Raw genomic sequence first — 16,736 nt, forward strand, 5'->3', positions numbered from 1 at the left:
TTCCATTGAGCCCTTTCTTGTTACTCTCACCTGATACATTTTCAACATGATACGCTGGTGGAGCTCCTATTCCTTTCTGTCAAACATCTTTGAAGCTATTAATCTTTTTACACTTCTCATGTTCCCCAGTGTATTGTTTTCTGGCAAGGTTTTCACCAAAATTGAATTATTTGGCCGTGTAATATTACAGACAGCTTTATGACATCTGGAGAAAAACATTCATTTTATCGTTGCAACATCTTAACCAATTAAATCCTCAGTTTGACCTGTGCCATACCATCTCAATCACTGCTTGTATTTTCTTTTGAATAATTTTACATTTTATACTCGCATCCAAAGGGTCCCATCAACTGCCTACAGAAGTTGTGTTGTTACTTTCCACTTCATCAAAGAAGTCACTGACCATTATACTAAACTGGACTGGACTGCAAATACTACCCAGTGGGGTACCATTTTCAGCTGTTTATATGTATTTGAGTAATGTCTACCCATCCTGACTACTATTTTTCAACACCCAATTGTACAGCCTCCTACTTACATCTAACTTCTCTATGAATACTGAGCAGTCCTTCATTCCGAACATCCTGTGTAAAAAAATAAAATACCCCCACCACCATCTCCCCTATTGTGTAAGCATTCTTAATTTCTGAATCGAAACATGCAGTAGTAATCCACTTTGAGAGTGAAATACGTTCTTATTTTCCAAAAAGGAATTTACGTCACCATAATCCATAATTTCCCAAGATGCAAAGTTGATTGCTATTGGTCTTTATCTTGTCTTAGCCTGTCGAATGGATCTTAGAGTGTTGCCATGCCTCTGGAATTCTGCCCATTTCCCACATGTTATTTTAGTCTTAAAATCTTCCAACATTGTTTCACATTAAGGCATCTTTACTTGGTGTTATCGTTGTGCTTTTGGAATGATGCTTAAAACCCCTGGCAAAAAGTATGGAATCACCAGTCTCGGACAGAGGATGTTCATTCAGTGTTTTAATATTGTAGGAAAAAAAGTGGACAACAAACATAAAAAAAAAAAAAAAAGTCATTTCAAATGCCAAATTTCTGTCTTCAAGAAACACTAAAAGAAATAAAGAAAAAATTTAGTCAGTAACTTACATTTGTAGACCATGCTGAGAGAAAAATATGGAATCATTATGTTCTGAGGGAAAAAAATAGGAAATCACACTGTAAATTTACAGACAGTTGTTGCACTAAATTGACCGACATAAATCATGGCATCAACACATGAGATGTAAAAAAAAAAAAAAGAAAAAGGGAGATGGTTATCAACCTGCAATGCTGATCAGGCAAACACAATCAGAAAACGGAGGCAGATTGATGATGAGTACTGTTGACCAAACATAAAATCCATTCCTCTGAAACAGGCAGCGGTTATAAAATTGGTGCAACAAAGTACTAGTGGTGAGTGTTTTTTTTTTTCATGATTCCAAACATTTTCTTCAGAATCAAATGACCATGTTTTGTATTTCTCCAATGTACATTGCTCAAGCTTGTAAGTGTTGCTCTTTTATCTCCAGTGTGCACAGTCTTGTTATATTTTGTCTGCATAATTTCTATATGGTTAAGGCCAAGGGCGGGCAGTTTTTGACTTGTGGGCCACATCAGGATCTAAAATTTGACAGACGAGCCAGGCTAGGAACATTTGGAGCGGGTGTTTGGGCCAAATATACTAAAGTGTTGTGTGTCGTGTGCATATTCCGCAATGAGTTGATTCAGTGGGGGAAGACTGACCTCTCAGAGGTGGATGACGCGGTTGAAAATTTCTCCCCTTCATGTTCAACCAAAGCACGCTAGGAAGTGCAATGCTTAACCATCGCTCTAATCTACTTCATAAAGTGTATTTATTTGGCGCGGCGGCGGGCAAATTTCACTCGGTTCCAGACCTGGGAATGTATATTTATCTACATTTTCCATTGTGATCAAATATATCTGCTCAGTCACTGCCCCGAATGGCCATTAAAAAAAACTGTATGGAAAACCTTACTTTATTTATATCTTACATTTGTGAAGTCAAATCACTCATTTTCCACCGTAGCATAACGTATCACCATCTGTACAAAAGGTATTAATAAACAGTAACCAACTTTCAAATCACATTCAAATGCAGTCATTTCACATGAATGTACAACATATCTGTGGGGAAATAACAAAATGTGACTACTTGGTTTCAACATAAAAGTAAGCAAATCATTGTGGAGTTAATGTAAGAGGGAGGTACTTAGTCTAACCCAGCGATTCGAGGGGTTTACTGTGGAAATTTCTTTTCTCTTTAATCTAGCAAACATAACATCTGTAGCAGAACACGTCTAACAAATTGGAATCCATTGGTTGGCAGCAAAGAACAGCCAAATGTTTCCAGTCAAACGAGTACACAGTGATACGCATTTTACCAAGTAGTCGAATGATAAAATGTGGAAGTCACTGGTTACAATTATTAAAAAGAATAAATGTCACTAAAATATTTTTGGGTGTCAGAATAATTGACAGATGTGGTGTAAAAAGTCACATGCCTCGGGAATTCAAAATAAAATAATGTCATTTGTCTTGGGCATCAGCAAACATGCCAGCCTGCCAGGTAACCTCAAGGTGGGTGACTAATTTAGGATACAGATCACTTAATGGGATTTTAAAAAAAGTTGTGTTTTTAATCCCATTCTGATTGTTAATTCATTTTAATAATGGTAACCATAAACTTCTATATAACACGGTTTGACACAACTTTCAAAATAAGACCGAGTGCACTTTTGTATCACTAAAATACATCACATTCTATATCAACAGTATTTATAAAACCATGAGTTATTTGGTAGTAAAGCCAATGACAATCTTAATATCAATTTTTCCTTAAGGATTCAAAAGAAAACTGCAACTAGACTAGAGACTACAGATAGACTAAAGTGTATTTACCAATTCTTCAAATAAGAACAGCTGAACAATAATTTCCTGTAGATCATACAGGCCATTGTACTCACATATCTGACATTGAAGTCCAGACTGAGGAAGGTTGCTGGATGAAAACGTTCTTTACACTGAACGTGATGCCATGTGAAACTGACAAGAAAAAAAATATGAGGGGCACATTTCTAAATACCCTTCTCTGGAGTGCCAGGTTAACAAAACTCCGAAAGGCCAGAGTTGGATCATATGCCAGGAGAGGCATACCACTTTGGCCGCCATGTCAGAAGTTAAAACATCGCATAATGGCATCTTTGTCAAATTTAAAAGTGAGGAAAGCTTTGGATGACAGGAGGTGCTCCAAGTCTTTTTGATGGGCAGTCTGTTGACCATTAAGAGAGGTGCATGGAGTCCCATCTGTACAAAGAGACGTTCGTTAAGAGTACACACAAGTATGGGAAGACATACATCCACACTCAAGGAATCCTCATATATGTCACGCACCACAAAATTTAAAAAGAAATATTAGGGATTAATGTGTCCGCGCCGCCAGGGAGTGATTGGCAATTCTACAGGAAGGTTTTAAATTTAATGCTTGATTGTCAGGGTTTGGTCATCCGCGTTGGAGACTTTGACTTAGTCTTGATCACAAACTGGACTCTTCAAATCCAACTGGCCAAATCACTCCACTTACGAGGAAAATGAAATCTTATCTGACAGAAATGGGGATAATTGACATTTGGCGTGAGTTGCATTCATCCCGCAGAGATTATATTCACCATTCTAACTTTTAAGGTGAATGCTAGACTTAATTATTTTATCGTGTTTAATGTGGACAGATTTAAAGTTAAAGACTGGGACATTCTTACAAGTGCCTGATCATAGCCCTGTATCCCTGACTGAGCAGATGGATAAGAAGAAACTTGTTATGGCCATAAAATTCCAAGTATTCCGTTGAAAAACATTCAAGTTTATCAGTTTGAACATTAAATATCTTGTCTTTGTGGTGTATTCAATTAAATGTCAACAAACATGATTTTCAAATCATTGCATTCTGTTTTTATATTAATTTTACACAGCATCCCAACTCTCAATGGAATTGGGGTTGTCGATAGATTAGAATATAAAAAGAAAAACAATAGAATATATAAAATATAAAAAGGTAAGCCAAACAGGAGGAAAACTGGTCTCTTGCTTGAAAATTGAGACTTAACTTTGCTTTGCTAGGTGATATACTGGACATTGTCTCCCGTATAATATGTGGAAATTCTTGATTGGAATGATAAAGATGAGGGCTGGGCGATATGGCTGTAAACTATAACGGTAGGCATTTGTGTCATATCTATCTATCTCTCTCTCTCTCTCGCTCTCTCTCTATATACATATATAGATCTATATATAGATATATATATAGATCTATATATATAGATCTATATATATGTTATATCTATATATAGATCTATATATATATAAACAGAGCAGTAATGAGGAATTTACAACAACTATTGAAAATAAAACAGGGAAAAGGGCTGAATTCTGATTTATTTTAAAATGTACAGCGCACGCTGGCCTCTCTTGAGACGGAACACACGTGTGCTGGGGCTACGGGCCGTTTCATCCAGTGCGTGTCCGCGGAGGGTGCTTGTTAGCGGCTTCACTGCTACGTACGCCCGCCTCCCTTGCGACGGAGGTCTTGTGTGCTAGAGCTACGGGTCGTTTCGTCCGTGGTCCGTTGTTTTTTTGGGGGGATCGATAATTTATCGATACCATTTTCCATTGATATCACTCACCCAACTATCGCGATACATATAGATATCGAATTATCGTCACAGTCCTAATAAAGACTAAATAAAGCAGACACAAACAACAAATCAAGCTAACAAACTAAATTCTTGATGAAGGTTTTTCACCTAAAATGAGTCAAAGGATGCACTGTATCCCAATTACAATGTGGTAAATGCAAATAGCTGAAATGAGAATTTTTTTAGCTTCATGGTCTACATGTCAGTTTTGTGAAGTCAGAAAACAGGTTCGCCATTCACACCCTACAAGCATCGGTGCCTTCGGATGCCCATGACGCTATTGTCCACTCATTCTTGACCCTACAATCTTATCACATCACCACAGTCAGCCAGAATTAGGAATTTCAAACCAGATTGAACATATTGTCAATTTAACACTGAAAAAGCTGTTTTCGGTGTGTTGGACTGAAGGTGCCAAGAATCTTACAAAACATACCTTTCTCAAATCTGTCTTGTAGTCTTCTGGGTTGAAGCCGTTTATCTTCCTTCTGTATGAATAGTAAATGAAATGACATTAGGTTTAAGTCAATAAAAAATGAGAACAAGATCCAACCAGAGTTAAATAATACATTGTGTACTTACTGATAATATTTTGATCTGCTGGGTGCTAAATCCATTTTCATTTAGTCCTTTCTTTAGATAAGGTAATTCTTGGCATTTCTTCCCATTGCCTTTTAAGTGTTGGCTCTACACAAAAGATACAAATTTATGCAGCAACCATAGAATAATTCAGAGCCAAATGCTCTGGACCCCACCACTCGGATGATTACGGCTAAATTTCAACTCATCCAATTTCATCAGCATTTATTTGTTATTTGGCGTAAAAAGGCAGTCAAGTAAAATAAATGCCAGAGCTGGGCACTTGACCCTTTTTTGCCAGTCAGTCCACCACTCTCCGGCCGCGATCTCTGGACCGTTCAGGCCTCCACCCAGCGGCCTTATCCATAAAAATTGTCGGTGTCCCCCGACCCCATTACACTCCCCTACTGCGAAAAAAACAAAAGCGCCCGTGCATGAAACCGCCGCGGGAAAAATGCTGACGGCAGAGGTTTATTTACGTCATTAGCTGCCTAATTTACTATTCGAATCCGCTTGTAATGGGCTTATTATGATCTTATTTGTCTCCTATGTCTTCATCCCATTCTTCTTCTTTCTTCTTTTACACGAACGTGGCCAATGCAAGTAAGTACACACTGTTGGTGTTATAGGGATTGTGGTATTGCTATCACACACACACGAGGGCCAATTCTTCGGATAGGGCAAAATCAACCACCTTTGTTAAGTTAACCCTTTATTAAAATTTGTCACCCTCCGCCCCAAAACTGGGCGCCCGGCTGGGCAGGAGGGGTCGGACCGTTCTGCTCAGCTCTGCTAAATACATACATTCAAACAGCAGAATAGCGTTAGAACTAGAGATAAATGTGTCAAGGTCACTTGTCTGTGCAAACCTGGTTCAGTTCATATTGGTACAGCTCCTTCTGCTGCTTGTATTTGGCAAAAGCATCTCCAGGAAATACTTCAATAGCAGCAATGCGCCGAGATTTTGACCTAAGAGAAAAAGGGAACAGCAACACATTGAGGGGTAGAAGTACAGTATTCTATTGATGGGGCTGACATTCAACTGACGGTGGCAAAGAAAGATTTGCCTTAATCTACTCCAAAATGTTACATTTATACAAAACAATTACAGGATATATAATTCTATCTATTCAAATCATCACCTCTTGAACTGTTGTCTAATATAGCAACGTTACCAATAAAATGGAGACTGATGAGCTGCATTTACCGTGTGTTGTCTGAGGTTTTGCCTGGAGTGGCGCCATTGCTTGCAAAGTCATCATCGCTATCTGGAGTTTCACCTTTCAGCCTGCTAATCCATTCTCTTAGCGGCCTGCAAAAGGGAAGAAGCAAATGTTTGACGATAGATGACTATAATCCTACAATACAGTTGGCTGAAATGAACCAGATGGAAGGAATTATGTCACGTTTGGGGCGCCCAAGTCTGTTCGTCGAGAGCCACTATCCAGCCTGTTTTAGATGCGTCATGAATCCTGATTCCAACCATCAGAATAGTTATTAGGCTTCTGCAGAGGAGCGAAACATCTACATCAGGCTGGATAGAGGCTCTCAAAGACCGGACTTAGGCACCCTGTCATTGGTGATATGGCCGGAATCCTTCTTCTGACCTGCTGTAAGTGAGCCCTCAGATGGACCACAAAGTCAAAAACTGCATGGCTTAACTTTTTAACAATGTTTACGCAAGCGGGAAATATCTATTTTCCTCAGATCTCATTTTGTCAATGTGTCATTGTTACACATGCCGCTTGCACCTTCCTTTCTGACAAAGTATCTAAAGATGCTAAATCAGTCGTCACAATTCATCACATTTTTCATAAATCACATTGTGTGTGCAATACCAAATCTATTCTCCTCTAAACTCCTTATAGCAGACAATTCCTGGGTGGGCCGGTCGGCCATTTTTGCACAGGCAAACCTTTAGTTTTACAATACCTGAAATTATACAACCATGGCAATCTTTTGTTTAGTTGCAGATTTCCCCAAATGTGTTTGTAAGCAACCGTTTCTGAATTTTGGAGAATTGCGACACAACAATTTGGCAATTTTACATGATCTCTCCACCACACAAAGCCAAAAGCTGCGGTGAGGTAAAGCAGTGTTGGAAGCATAGATTAGTGTCAGCCAACAACATTGTCAGTGCTAGCAGCACATAACTTGAGTATGGGAATGTGTCTGCAGCATGTGGCACACACCAACAGAAAAATATAACATGGCAGATTGGTGAAGCAGTTTTGCATCCATGAGTGAAAATAGAATTGGCCATTGTATGGAGGGAGGGGAAAGGGCGAGCTGTAACCATTTTGACCTGACATTATTATAAGGCAGCTGGATTTGTGATATAGCATGTATGCAATTGAACATATCAGAGTTCATGACGCAATTTATTATTTTTGGGGGATGACACGCCGTGGCAACCCCTAACAGGATGAGCCAAACGAAAAAGAATTACGGTCATGATATGATTGTTTTATGCTTACATTCTAATTCGGGCTGTGCAAGCAATGAAATTACGCAATGTAGCAGAATGCAATTTTCAAATTGCAAAGGCTGTAATTTTGAACTAACAAGTTGAAAAATAAGTTCACAGTCCACAATATATAACATTGTTTCAGGAAAAGTTGAAATGATAAAGTCACATATTTGTTTGCACAATTTTTGTAATCTGATTGACTGACTTTGGTAGAATTTTGTCAGGTTGTTGTAGTGAACGCTTAACAGACTGCAAGTCAAAGTGTTTCGTCATTTAACAACTGCAATTGACGTACAACTGTCATTCATGTAAATTCATGCTTAATTTGCCTTCATTTTACGTATAATAAAGCTATTTATTGTAATACCGATTTATTGCTTGCATTTGTAAAGAAATATATCGCAATTAGATTGTTTTTCAGCCCGACATCATTTTTTATGTACTTATTGAAACATTACAACACTTCTTGTAAATGGTCTTGAAGTTCACCCTCACTTAAAGTTCAATATTTTTTAGGACGACTTTCATTATGTAAACGAGAGGCACAATGATGTGTTTGTTCACCACTGTTATTTTGTCTTTTTAAAGTCACTGTCTCCTTCTTCGTCTCATTTGTCTTCTTTCTTCTTTTCCAAGAATGTGCCCAATGCAAGCCAGTACGCACTTGTGCGCTTTTGACACGTTCCGAGGCAATTTTTGTCGTTTGTCCAATTCGCCGGGTAGATTGAGATGAACTTTTGGCCGCCTCGTGACCACATCCCACGCACGCGAGCCAATTAGTGGGCCGGACTAAAATCCACCTCTAGCCTTACTTAGTCGAGTCCCTTTTTTTTGTCACCTGCCACCTCCCGCCCCAAAAATGGGCGCCCAACCGGGCCAGAGGGCCAGACCGTTCCACCCTCGGGGCGGACTGCCCAGCTTTGCTTCTACCTTGATTTTATTGGCCTGGAACGGATGAGAAAGACAACAGCCAAACAATTCACATTCCAGGGCAACTACTTCTCGTTCAATTACACATCAGAGTAGTTTTAACACTAAAATCAAACAACCACGCTTTTCTCCTCACTTACATTACCTTATAAATGGAATGGCCATGAAAAACCTGTTGGGAGCAAGCCCAAGTTTAGACTTTGGGGTCATGTCGTTCCTGTGACATGGCAGCTTTTCAATTGGGAACCACTCAATATTCTTAAAAAGAAACAAAAGATAATTAAATAATCAGCTCTTTAATAACTCAATACTAAATTAAACAACCCCCCCCCCCAAAAAAAAAATCCTACCTTGATTTCCTTTCTCGTTTTGGGATAAAACTTTGTATCCTTGGATACTCCTGGTATGATATAGAGCCGCACAAGCTGGTCAGTGATTTTCTGCTCGATAAACATATCTTTGCCGATACGATTCTTAATGTCAAAACCTGTTTCCTCTAACACCTGGCAAGAAACAGAGTACATACTGTAAGCTATGAAGATATTTCCTCGTGCCTCCAGTTGTCCCGTGGTCAGTTACGGGCAAAGAACAAACGACTCACTTCACGAACGGCACAATCATGAGGTGCTTCATCCTCATTCACTTTCCCTTTGGGAAAGCCCCATCCTGATTTTGCAAGGTAGCCCTGAACAAGCAATACCTGGAGGAAAAAAAAAACAAAAAGTAATTTAATGTTGCACGTTTAATGTCACAAACAGAAACAAGTGAAGTTAAAAGCTGATTGTGTAGCTGAATAAAACTCACTCTTTCTAATGACTCATCAAGAATGATTGCTCCATAAGTAGGAACACCCATCTTGTACTCCTTCCACTGTTCAAGGACCTTCTGCACATCTTCCCCGTGGGGCAAGAGGAATGGACAGTGTTGGAAAAGTTTGTTGCCGTCAAGGAAAGCTCAAGTGTTCTTGAAACTAACATTTAGATATTAGAATGTTTTTTTTATAAATGACTTTAGTGTATCCCACTGCACATCCTACAATTGTTCACGATACTTCTGTTTAGAACAGGCAAACTACCGCCCGGGGGCCACATGCGGCCCGTTAAATGTTTTAATCAGGCCCGCTGAACTTGAAAAAAATTAAATGAATAAACCTTGTTCATGTTTTATTTTATAAATACTGTGGTTTTTCAAAGACATATATAATGATGTAATGTTTTTATTCATTTTCATTAAATTAAATGTATTTTTTTTTCTCCGATGAGGTGAGGTTACCAAAACACTCCACCCATCTGCTCCTATTCCAGCCCCTCTGTCAAATTTTTGAACCCACTGTGGCCCGCCAATCAAAAAGTTTGCCCACCCCTGGTTTAGAATATACAAAGCCACATTCCCCCCCCCCAAAATTAAATAGTGCCACGCCATTCTATTATGTACAGACTAGGGCTACAACCAACATATTTTTAATAATTGATTCATCTGTTGTTATTTGTTTCGATCCCTTTATTAAAAAAATAAATAAATAAAAATTGCAGTGCAGTAAAGGCACAAACACGAATTGATGACGATTGTGTCACTGGTTTGGTTCCTAACATGCCAGAAAAAGAGCAAACATGTTGATCACTCTTTTCCAAGTAAAAACAGATGTTGGCATATGTATTTGGATTTAACACAAAAATAATTAGTCTGGTTTCATGTAGGACTACAGAAATCTGCAAATATTTACCTTCGAGTAGCTGAAATTACAACATGATATTGAACAAGGTCGCGAAACGATTCGATTATTTGAAAAAAAAAATTGCTTTTCTATTACTTGATGGTTTATTGATTAATAGATGCCCTCCTACTACAGACTATATTCTCATCCGAGTCAATATTTTTAATCGCGATAAATACCCATTTACATTGCGTTTTGCCCAATCAGCACTTGAACTGCACTGTCCATGATCCAACATGATGTGTTTTGAACCACAGAGCAACATTTATTTTTGCTTTTTAAAACGCGCCAATTTTTCAACTATGAATACTTTAAATGGTTCTGAGGAGCAAGTAATATTTTCAACACCCAGTAAAATTTGTCATTCGGGTAGCGGATAGATTTTAGCAGTGGCGAGTTGAGTTGATATGGGTTGACTACATTCGATTCTTTAATCTTGTCAAATACTACACATTAGCCTTGACATTTAGATTGTCATTTTATTTTCCACACTCTATTCTTCAATGTAGGCAGGTTCGGCGTTTGGAGAAGCAGCAGGAGTGTACGTTCAACAGTAAGGAGTTTTTTGTAGCTACTGACCAATACACCCATAATACATTGCCAAAATCACACGGTTTTAGCCAACTCATTCCAGGAAAACTGAAGTGCGTAGTAAAATGTGCCAGTAGGAACAGAACTCCGTCCCCTGTAATGCATTTCCTTTCCGTTTCCTTTTACTGCTGAGTGTTTTTAAGCATCTGGCCTAGATTACTCTCATTAATTCTGATTTTACAGTCAACATTTTGTGGAATTTATTGTTGAACCTGTTCAACCTGAGCCAATTCATTCATGAATGGATCTGAAAACCAGCAACATGTACACGTAACAATATTAACAGACATATATTCTTCAACCTCTGCAAAGAACAACTAGCTGTATGTCCTTACGTTTGTCTTATAATGTGCCCAGGAGGCCAAAGCGTACATACCAGAACGAGCAGCGCAATGTAAATTAATGGAGAAAATGTGACCAAAACTGTTCTCTAATTATCGTCATGGAATTACTGAATGTGTTTTAATAAATTTACAGAAAGTTATTTCTCCAATTGAAAACACATTACAATTTTATTTTGCGACAGATTAATGGCATTTCCAGCCAATGAACTTCAATAAATTTAAAAAATGTGATTGCAGAGCAGTACATCACGAGGTGCTGGAAAAATCCAGCAGGCAATATCACCAATCGGGAGAAAGGATATCAGCTTTGGCAAAGTCTCTTATCCCACAGTGAGGAGCGGTCGGTGTGTTTGGCATGCAGAAGTCCAGGTAAAACCAGTGTGCCAACTCAATCTGGAAGCACACTCGAATAGCGTTGTCCCTTTCCTCACTGGGAATGTGTAGGATGAATCGACTATACAAACAGAGGACGGGAATTATTAGTGGTAAAGAAATGCACAACTGGTATATGGTAGGGCTGGGCGATAAACCGAAAATTTACCGTTACCGAAATGTATTAGAATGACCGACATCATTTTGCCCATGTCGGTAAATTCGGTGTCTAAAAAAGAAAAAGAAAAGTATTTTCTGTCTGTGGCGATGTTCATGCATCTTTAAGACAGCTACAGCGCTTGTAGTCACGTGACTCATACGCTGTAGAAGAATGTAAACAGAAGACGCGTTCGTAGCTGGCGATTCAAATCCTGAAGCGGCTGACGAAGTAACGTTAGTTGAAATTGTTCCTGTCGCGCTTGTCCCGAAAAGAAATTGGACATCTGTTGTTTGGAAATGTTCTGGGTTCCATAAAGACTATGTTTGAGCAAAAGAACATGAACTACAAAATGCGTCGTAAGCACCTGAAACAGCGCGTCCAACCTTTTCTTTTTCACCACCCACAACACAACCATGCTGTTGTCTTGAAGCTTGTGCTAAAAGTTCAAAGTGAGAAGCAAGGTTGGACAAGTGACAACAGCCCACTAACGGAGGCGACATCATACGAGAGAACGTCTCAGTGGTGGACGCGATAGCCTAGCACATAGCTAAAGATAGAGCTCCTCTAGTTACAGTGGAGCGCACAGGATTTAAACGCCTCATGAACGTAGCCGACAAGAGGTACGAAAATATTTGCACTTCCCGATATGAACAACATCGGGAAGGGAGCGGAGACATGTCAAGCATTTTGCATCCACATCCGACTTGTGGTAGAGTCGCAACATGGATCCCTGTTTGAGCCTGAATGTGCATTACATAGACGACAAGTGGCGACTGAGCACGGGAGTACTCGAGACGGCACATTTTCCTGATGAAGCACACGCGTTTATTTGGCATTGGCATTCCATTGACATTTTTTTCCATTCTATTTAGCATTTTGTTTACAAGCGACTAGCTCCTTTGCACATGGCATTATTTATATTGTTTACAAGATACCTTTACACAAATCTAGGCCTTTGCAAATGGCATTACAGCATCTCGGCACAATCTATTTGCAGGAAAAGATTTTGTGAGAGGTACCCTTTTTCTCCTGTTCTTTGTGACATTGTTCAAGTCATGCAAAGCAAGCTATTTTGAATGTTTATTCAAATGATTTTTGTATTTTTATTTTTCATTGAAAGTAATGTGTACCAGTTGGTCAATAAAAAAAGCAGTTAATATGCATTTCCTGCATTTATTTTGATTTTGGTTCTCAGGGGGAATTTGTCGTGCATTCATCGTCATCGAGGTGAAATTGCAGAATTTATCGCGATATTGATTTTAGGTCATCTCGCCCAGCCCTAGTATATGGCCAAAATGATTAGTTCACATGCCTTGATTTGTATGAACATACTGGTAGGTTTTTAATCATTAAAAAAGAATAGCCAGAATCCGCCCAATCCTCTTTTGGGTCAAAACCAGATCTGGGCAGTCCGTCCAGGGGGCGGAACGGTCCGACCCAACCAGACGCCCATTTTTGGGGCGGAGGGTGAAAAATTAAAAAAAAAAGAAAAAAAGGTTCCTCGATACCTATAACATCAATTGCGCATACTTACTTGCATTGGGCACATTCGCGGAGAAGAAAAAAGAAGGAGGAGACGAATAAGAAGTAGTAGTATCAAATAAAACCATAATAATCTATTTTTATGAATAAGGCCGGAGGGTCAAGGCCAGATGGGGACCGAGATAGCGGCCGGAGGGCGGGGGGCGGCGGTTTGACTGGCAAAAAAGGGTCAAGTGCCCAGCTCTGGTCAAAACCGAGACGCAGATGCTTTTAACTCCATTTGAATTTACTCTTGTCATGTCTCACTCTACGTTCTTTCCCAAAAGACCATTTCAGGTTTACATATATCATTGAAATCAGCAGCACAAGTCCTGACAAAAAACAGAAGGCAATAGGCACATTATACCAAATTCTAAAACTACTTGGTATCGGTATTGGTGAGTACTCAAGAGTTGAGTACGCCTTCTGGTATCCGTCTGAAAAAAAAGCAGTATCGACCATCATGAGTGTTTAACCTATGTGTACATTTATGCATTTGTGTGGCTGAGTGGTGGAAGGGGATCGATTTTAAATAAGTAAAGCACTCTGAGTTGCATTTTATTGTATGAAAAGTGCTTAATAAAAAAAGTTTGTTTGATTGATTGGTTGGTAAGTGATGGCACCATCTACAACCAAAACAAAAAAAATACTGTAAAATTAAAAGATATCTGGAGTATCGTCGAAAAGAACATTCTTATCTTTTTCCGTTCATGTTTCTATATAAGGACCAGTTTGTTTACTTTCAATTAGAACATATAGCAAGATCTGGGCAAGAATATGTTTAATACGTAATTACTGTGGCTTGCAAAAGTATTCAAACCACTCAAACTTTTCCACATTTTTTGACCTGACAACCACAAACATAAATGTATTTCATTGAGCATAAGCGGCTTGGATTATGGATGGATGGATGCATGAGTTTTCATGTGAAAGACAAACATAATTGAACATACTTGTGAACCGGAAGGAAGATTATATGGGTTTCTTTTTTTATTTATTTTTTTTAACAAGTACAAACTGGAAAAGTGTGGCGTGCAAAGGTATTCAGTCCCCTGAATTATTGCATTGTAGAATCTTCTCGGCTATGTCTTTACCAGCCTTGCACATCTCGAGACTACAGTTTGCAGTCATTTTTCCAAGAGCAATTTGAATGAATAACATTTTTCAGGTCTTGCCACAGACTTTCAATGAAATTTCAGTCTCGACTTTGAGAAGGGCATTTTACCACTTGGATATGTTTTGATCGAAACCAATTTATTGAAGCACTGGATGTATGTTTAATAGCACTGTTGTTTAAGTCTTTTTTGCTGACTCAGACAATGTTTTGTCCAAAATTTCCCTGCATTGGCTCCATCTAGCTTCCAATCAACATGGACTGTCTTCCTTGAACTGTCTCCCTTGTTGGCGCTGAAGAGAAGCATCCTAAACCCCATGTTTAATGGTGGGGCTGTGCAGTATCCGTTTTTTGGCTACACGTAGCTTCTTGCATTAAGCCGAAAAGGCAAAAACTTTTTTATGTAGTACATAATTAAAAGATTTTCCCACCTGAGCCATGGAGCTCTAGATTTTTTTTCTTTAAGTTATCATGGGCCTCTTGTATGTTTATGTGATCAACAATCTTTGCACATTCCGTCAGTTTAGGTGGACGCGGGTATTACTTGGTACTTTAAAAGTTGTGATTTTTTAGGAGTATCAGAGTTAAGGGGGCAGAATGAAGTTGTATGCAACACTTAGAAGCTATTTCTATTTGTTAGTTGTCGTATGTTTAAATTGTGTATCATTTTCTTTCCACTTAAAGTTGGTCTATCAACATGAAATCTAAATGAAACGTTTTTTAAAAACGTTCAAGGGATATGAATGCTTTTAAGTCCGCTGTATGCCCTCATTCCCCATTATCTTGAATTGTTATATTTACAACATAATTAGTATTTGCAGTTATTTTTTTAACGATGACTATGTTAATCCAAGGTGCTGTGGGATTTCTACTGCATTAGTTTTTACGCGAACACAAGCCTTGGAGGAGGTCTGCACTCTCCAAAAGAAATGCTTCCTCAGGTAAAGACAAAGAAAATAAGACATACAGAAGCAGTGATGACGTTATTTATCGTTCATTCAACTCCAGCCTCTATTGTTTTTAAATCCAGTTTTCAACTAGAGTAATGGCGTGGGATTGGGCAAGCAGGTACAGAACTCGGTTTCTTATACAAAAGAGACCGAGAAAATAAATGTTGCTTCGCTTTCCTAACGATATTTTGCACTACAGACACTAGACACCAATATCGTTATGAAATGCACTGAATATAGAAGTAAAACAGAAATAATGTATACCAACAATAATTACTTCTATAAAAATGGTTTACAAACGACATAAGCATCAGATTACCTGCAGAGGTCGTCCAGTATTCCAGAGGGGATTTCGACTCTTTTTGTTTCCATGTTAGTCGAAAACATTGAGGTTCTAGCCTAAAACGAACTAGAACAAAAGCCATAGGTGGGCCAAGCTACAACCACGTGTCTCCACTTACATCCTTCTTACCGAAGGAGCCCTCGCCCGACTCCACAGTCGATAAAAACTTGTAAATATTGTCTCGGACCTACCCAGGCGACTACCAGGGAGCTACGAAAACAGGAAGTCACCCATCCAATCAGAACATAGCGCGAATTATTTCTTTGAATGTGATTGGTTTGTCGTGATGCCCATCAAAAACAATGCAGCGTCATGTATCAAGTTTGTCAGACGTTTGTGAATTAATATCAAGTTTACGAGAGTACTGAATTTCTCGGCCTCATTCCGTAAATGTGAGAGCAAACTATTTTTTTTTCAAAATTTAATTCCCTATAAATTAATTTTGATGTGTATACTTAGCGCCAAGTACTGTGTCGATGAATGGTTCCTATTTTGATCGACACTTCATTAGAGGTTTGGGGTTACTGCTTGTACACATACACTCCACTAACAAAGGCATCTGTGATTTGGATCTCGGTCAACTTCTTTACTTAATACCTGCACATTATTTTGTATTCCTCTTTTTAAAACAGGACAAATGGTCAGGATACGAATTCTCAATGCACACCAGCGTTCTTCTATCTGAAATAATGTAACACATATCTACGGGTTCTCGGATCCCATTTAGGAACCATCGCAACATGGGAGCCCCCCTCCCCCCCCAAAAAAAGAAAAAGAAAATACGCGTGGATAAGGCTGACGCCTGTATATACAAGATTTGATGCCCTGGATTTTGACTCGCGGTGACAATTCATTACTGAGACAGAGGTGATGGAGCTCTTTTCGTGACCCAATCCGAAGTATCCAATATCAATATCAAAGCAGTAGCAC

At 38.9% G+C, this 16,736-nt stretch overlaps 1 protein-coding gene across 2 annotated transcripts; it reads right to left on the reverse strand.

Moving 5' to 3' along the window:
• Positions 1 to 975: 975 nt before the first annotated feature.
• dcp2 (decapping mRNA 2) lies at positions 976 to 16,031 on the reverse strand. Of its 2 annotated transcripts, XM_088281803.1 has the most exons (12): positions 15,783 to 16,031; positions 11,888 to 11,947; positions 11,649 to 11,800; positions 9,502 to 9,629; positions 9,299 to 9,397; positions 9,048 to 9,200; positions 8,843 to 8,955; positions 6,505 to 6,609; positions 6,167 to 6,266; positions 5,301 to 5,405; positions 5,155 to 5,206; positions 976 to 3,333 (listed from the first exon to the last, which is right to left on the reverse strand). In XM_088281803.1, the coding sequence occupies exons 3-12, from the start codon at positions 11,701 to 11,703 to the stop codon at positions 3,200 to 3,202; spliced, it is 1,044 nt and encodes a 347-aa protein (XP_088137929.1). In that variant the 5' UTR covers positions 11,704 to 11,800; positions 11,888 to 11,947; positions 15,783 to 16,031; the 3' UTR covers positions 976 to 3,199. The 2 variants fall into 2 exon arrangements, with proteins under 2 accessions (XP_088137929.1, XP_088137927.1); XM_088281801.1 differs by lacking the exon at positions 11,888 to 11,947 and having other exon boundaries at positions 15,783 to 16,030.
• Positions 16,032 to 16,736: the final 705 nt, after the last annotated feature.

This window comes from Idiotropiscis lumnitzeri, chromosome 18 (genome assembly GCF_059441095.1).
Source record: "Idiotropiscis lumnitzeri isolate Australia: NSW breed Sydney's pygmy pipehorse chromosome 18, RoL_Ilum_1.0, whole genome shotgun sequence".
Classification (NCBI taxonomy): Eukaryota; Metazoa; Chordata; class Actinopteri; order Syngnathiformes; family Syngnathidae; genus Idiotropiscis; species Idiotropiscis lumnitzeri.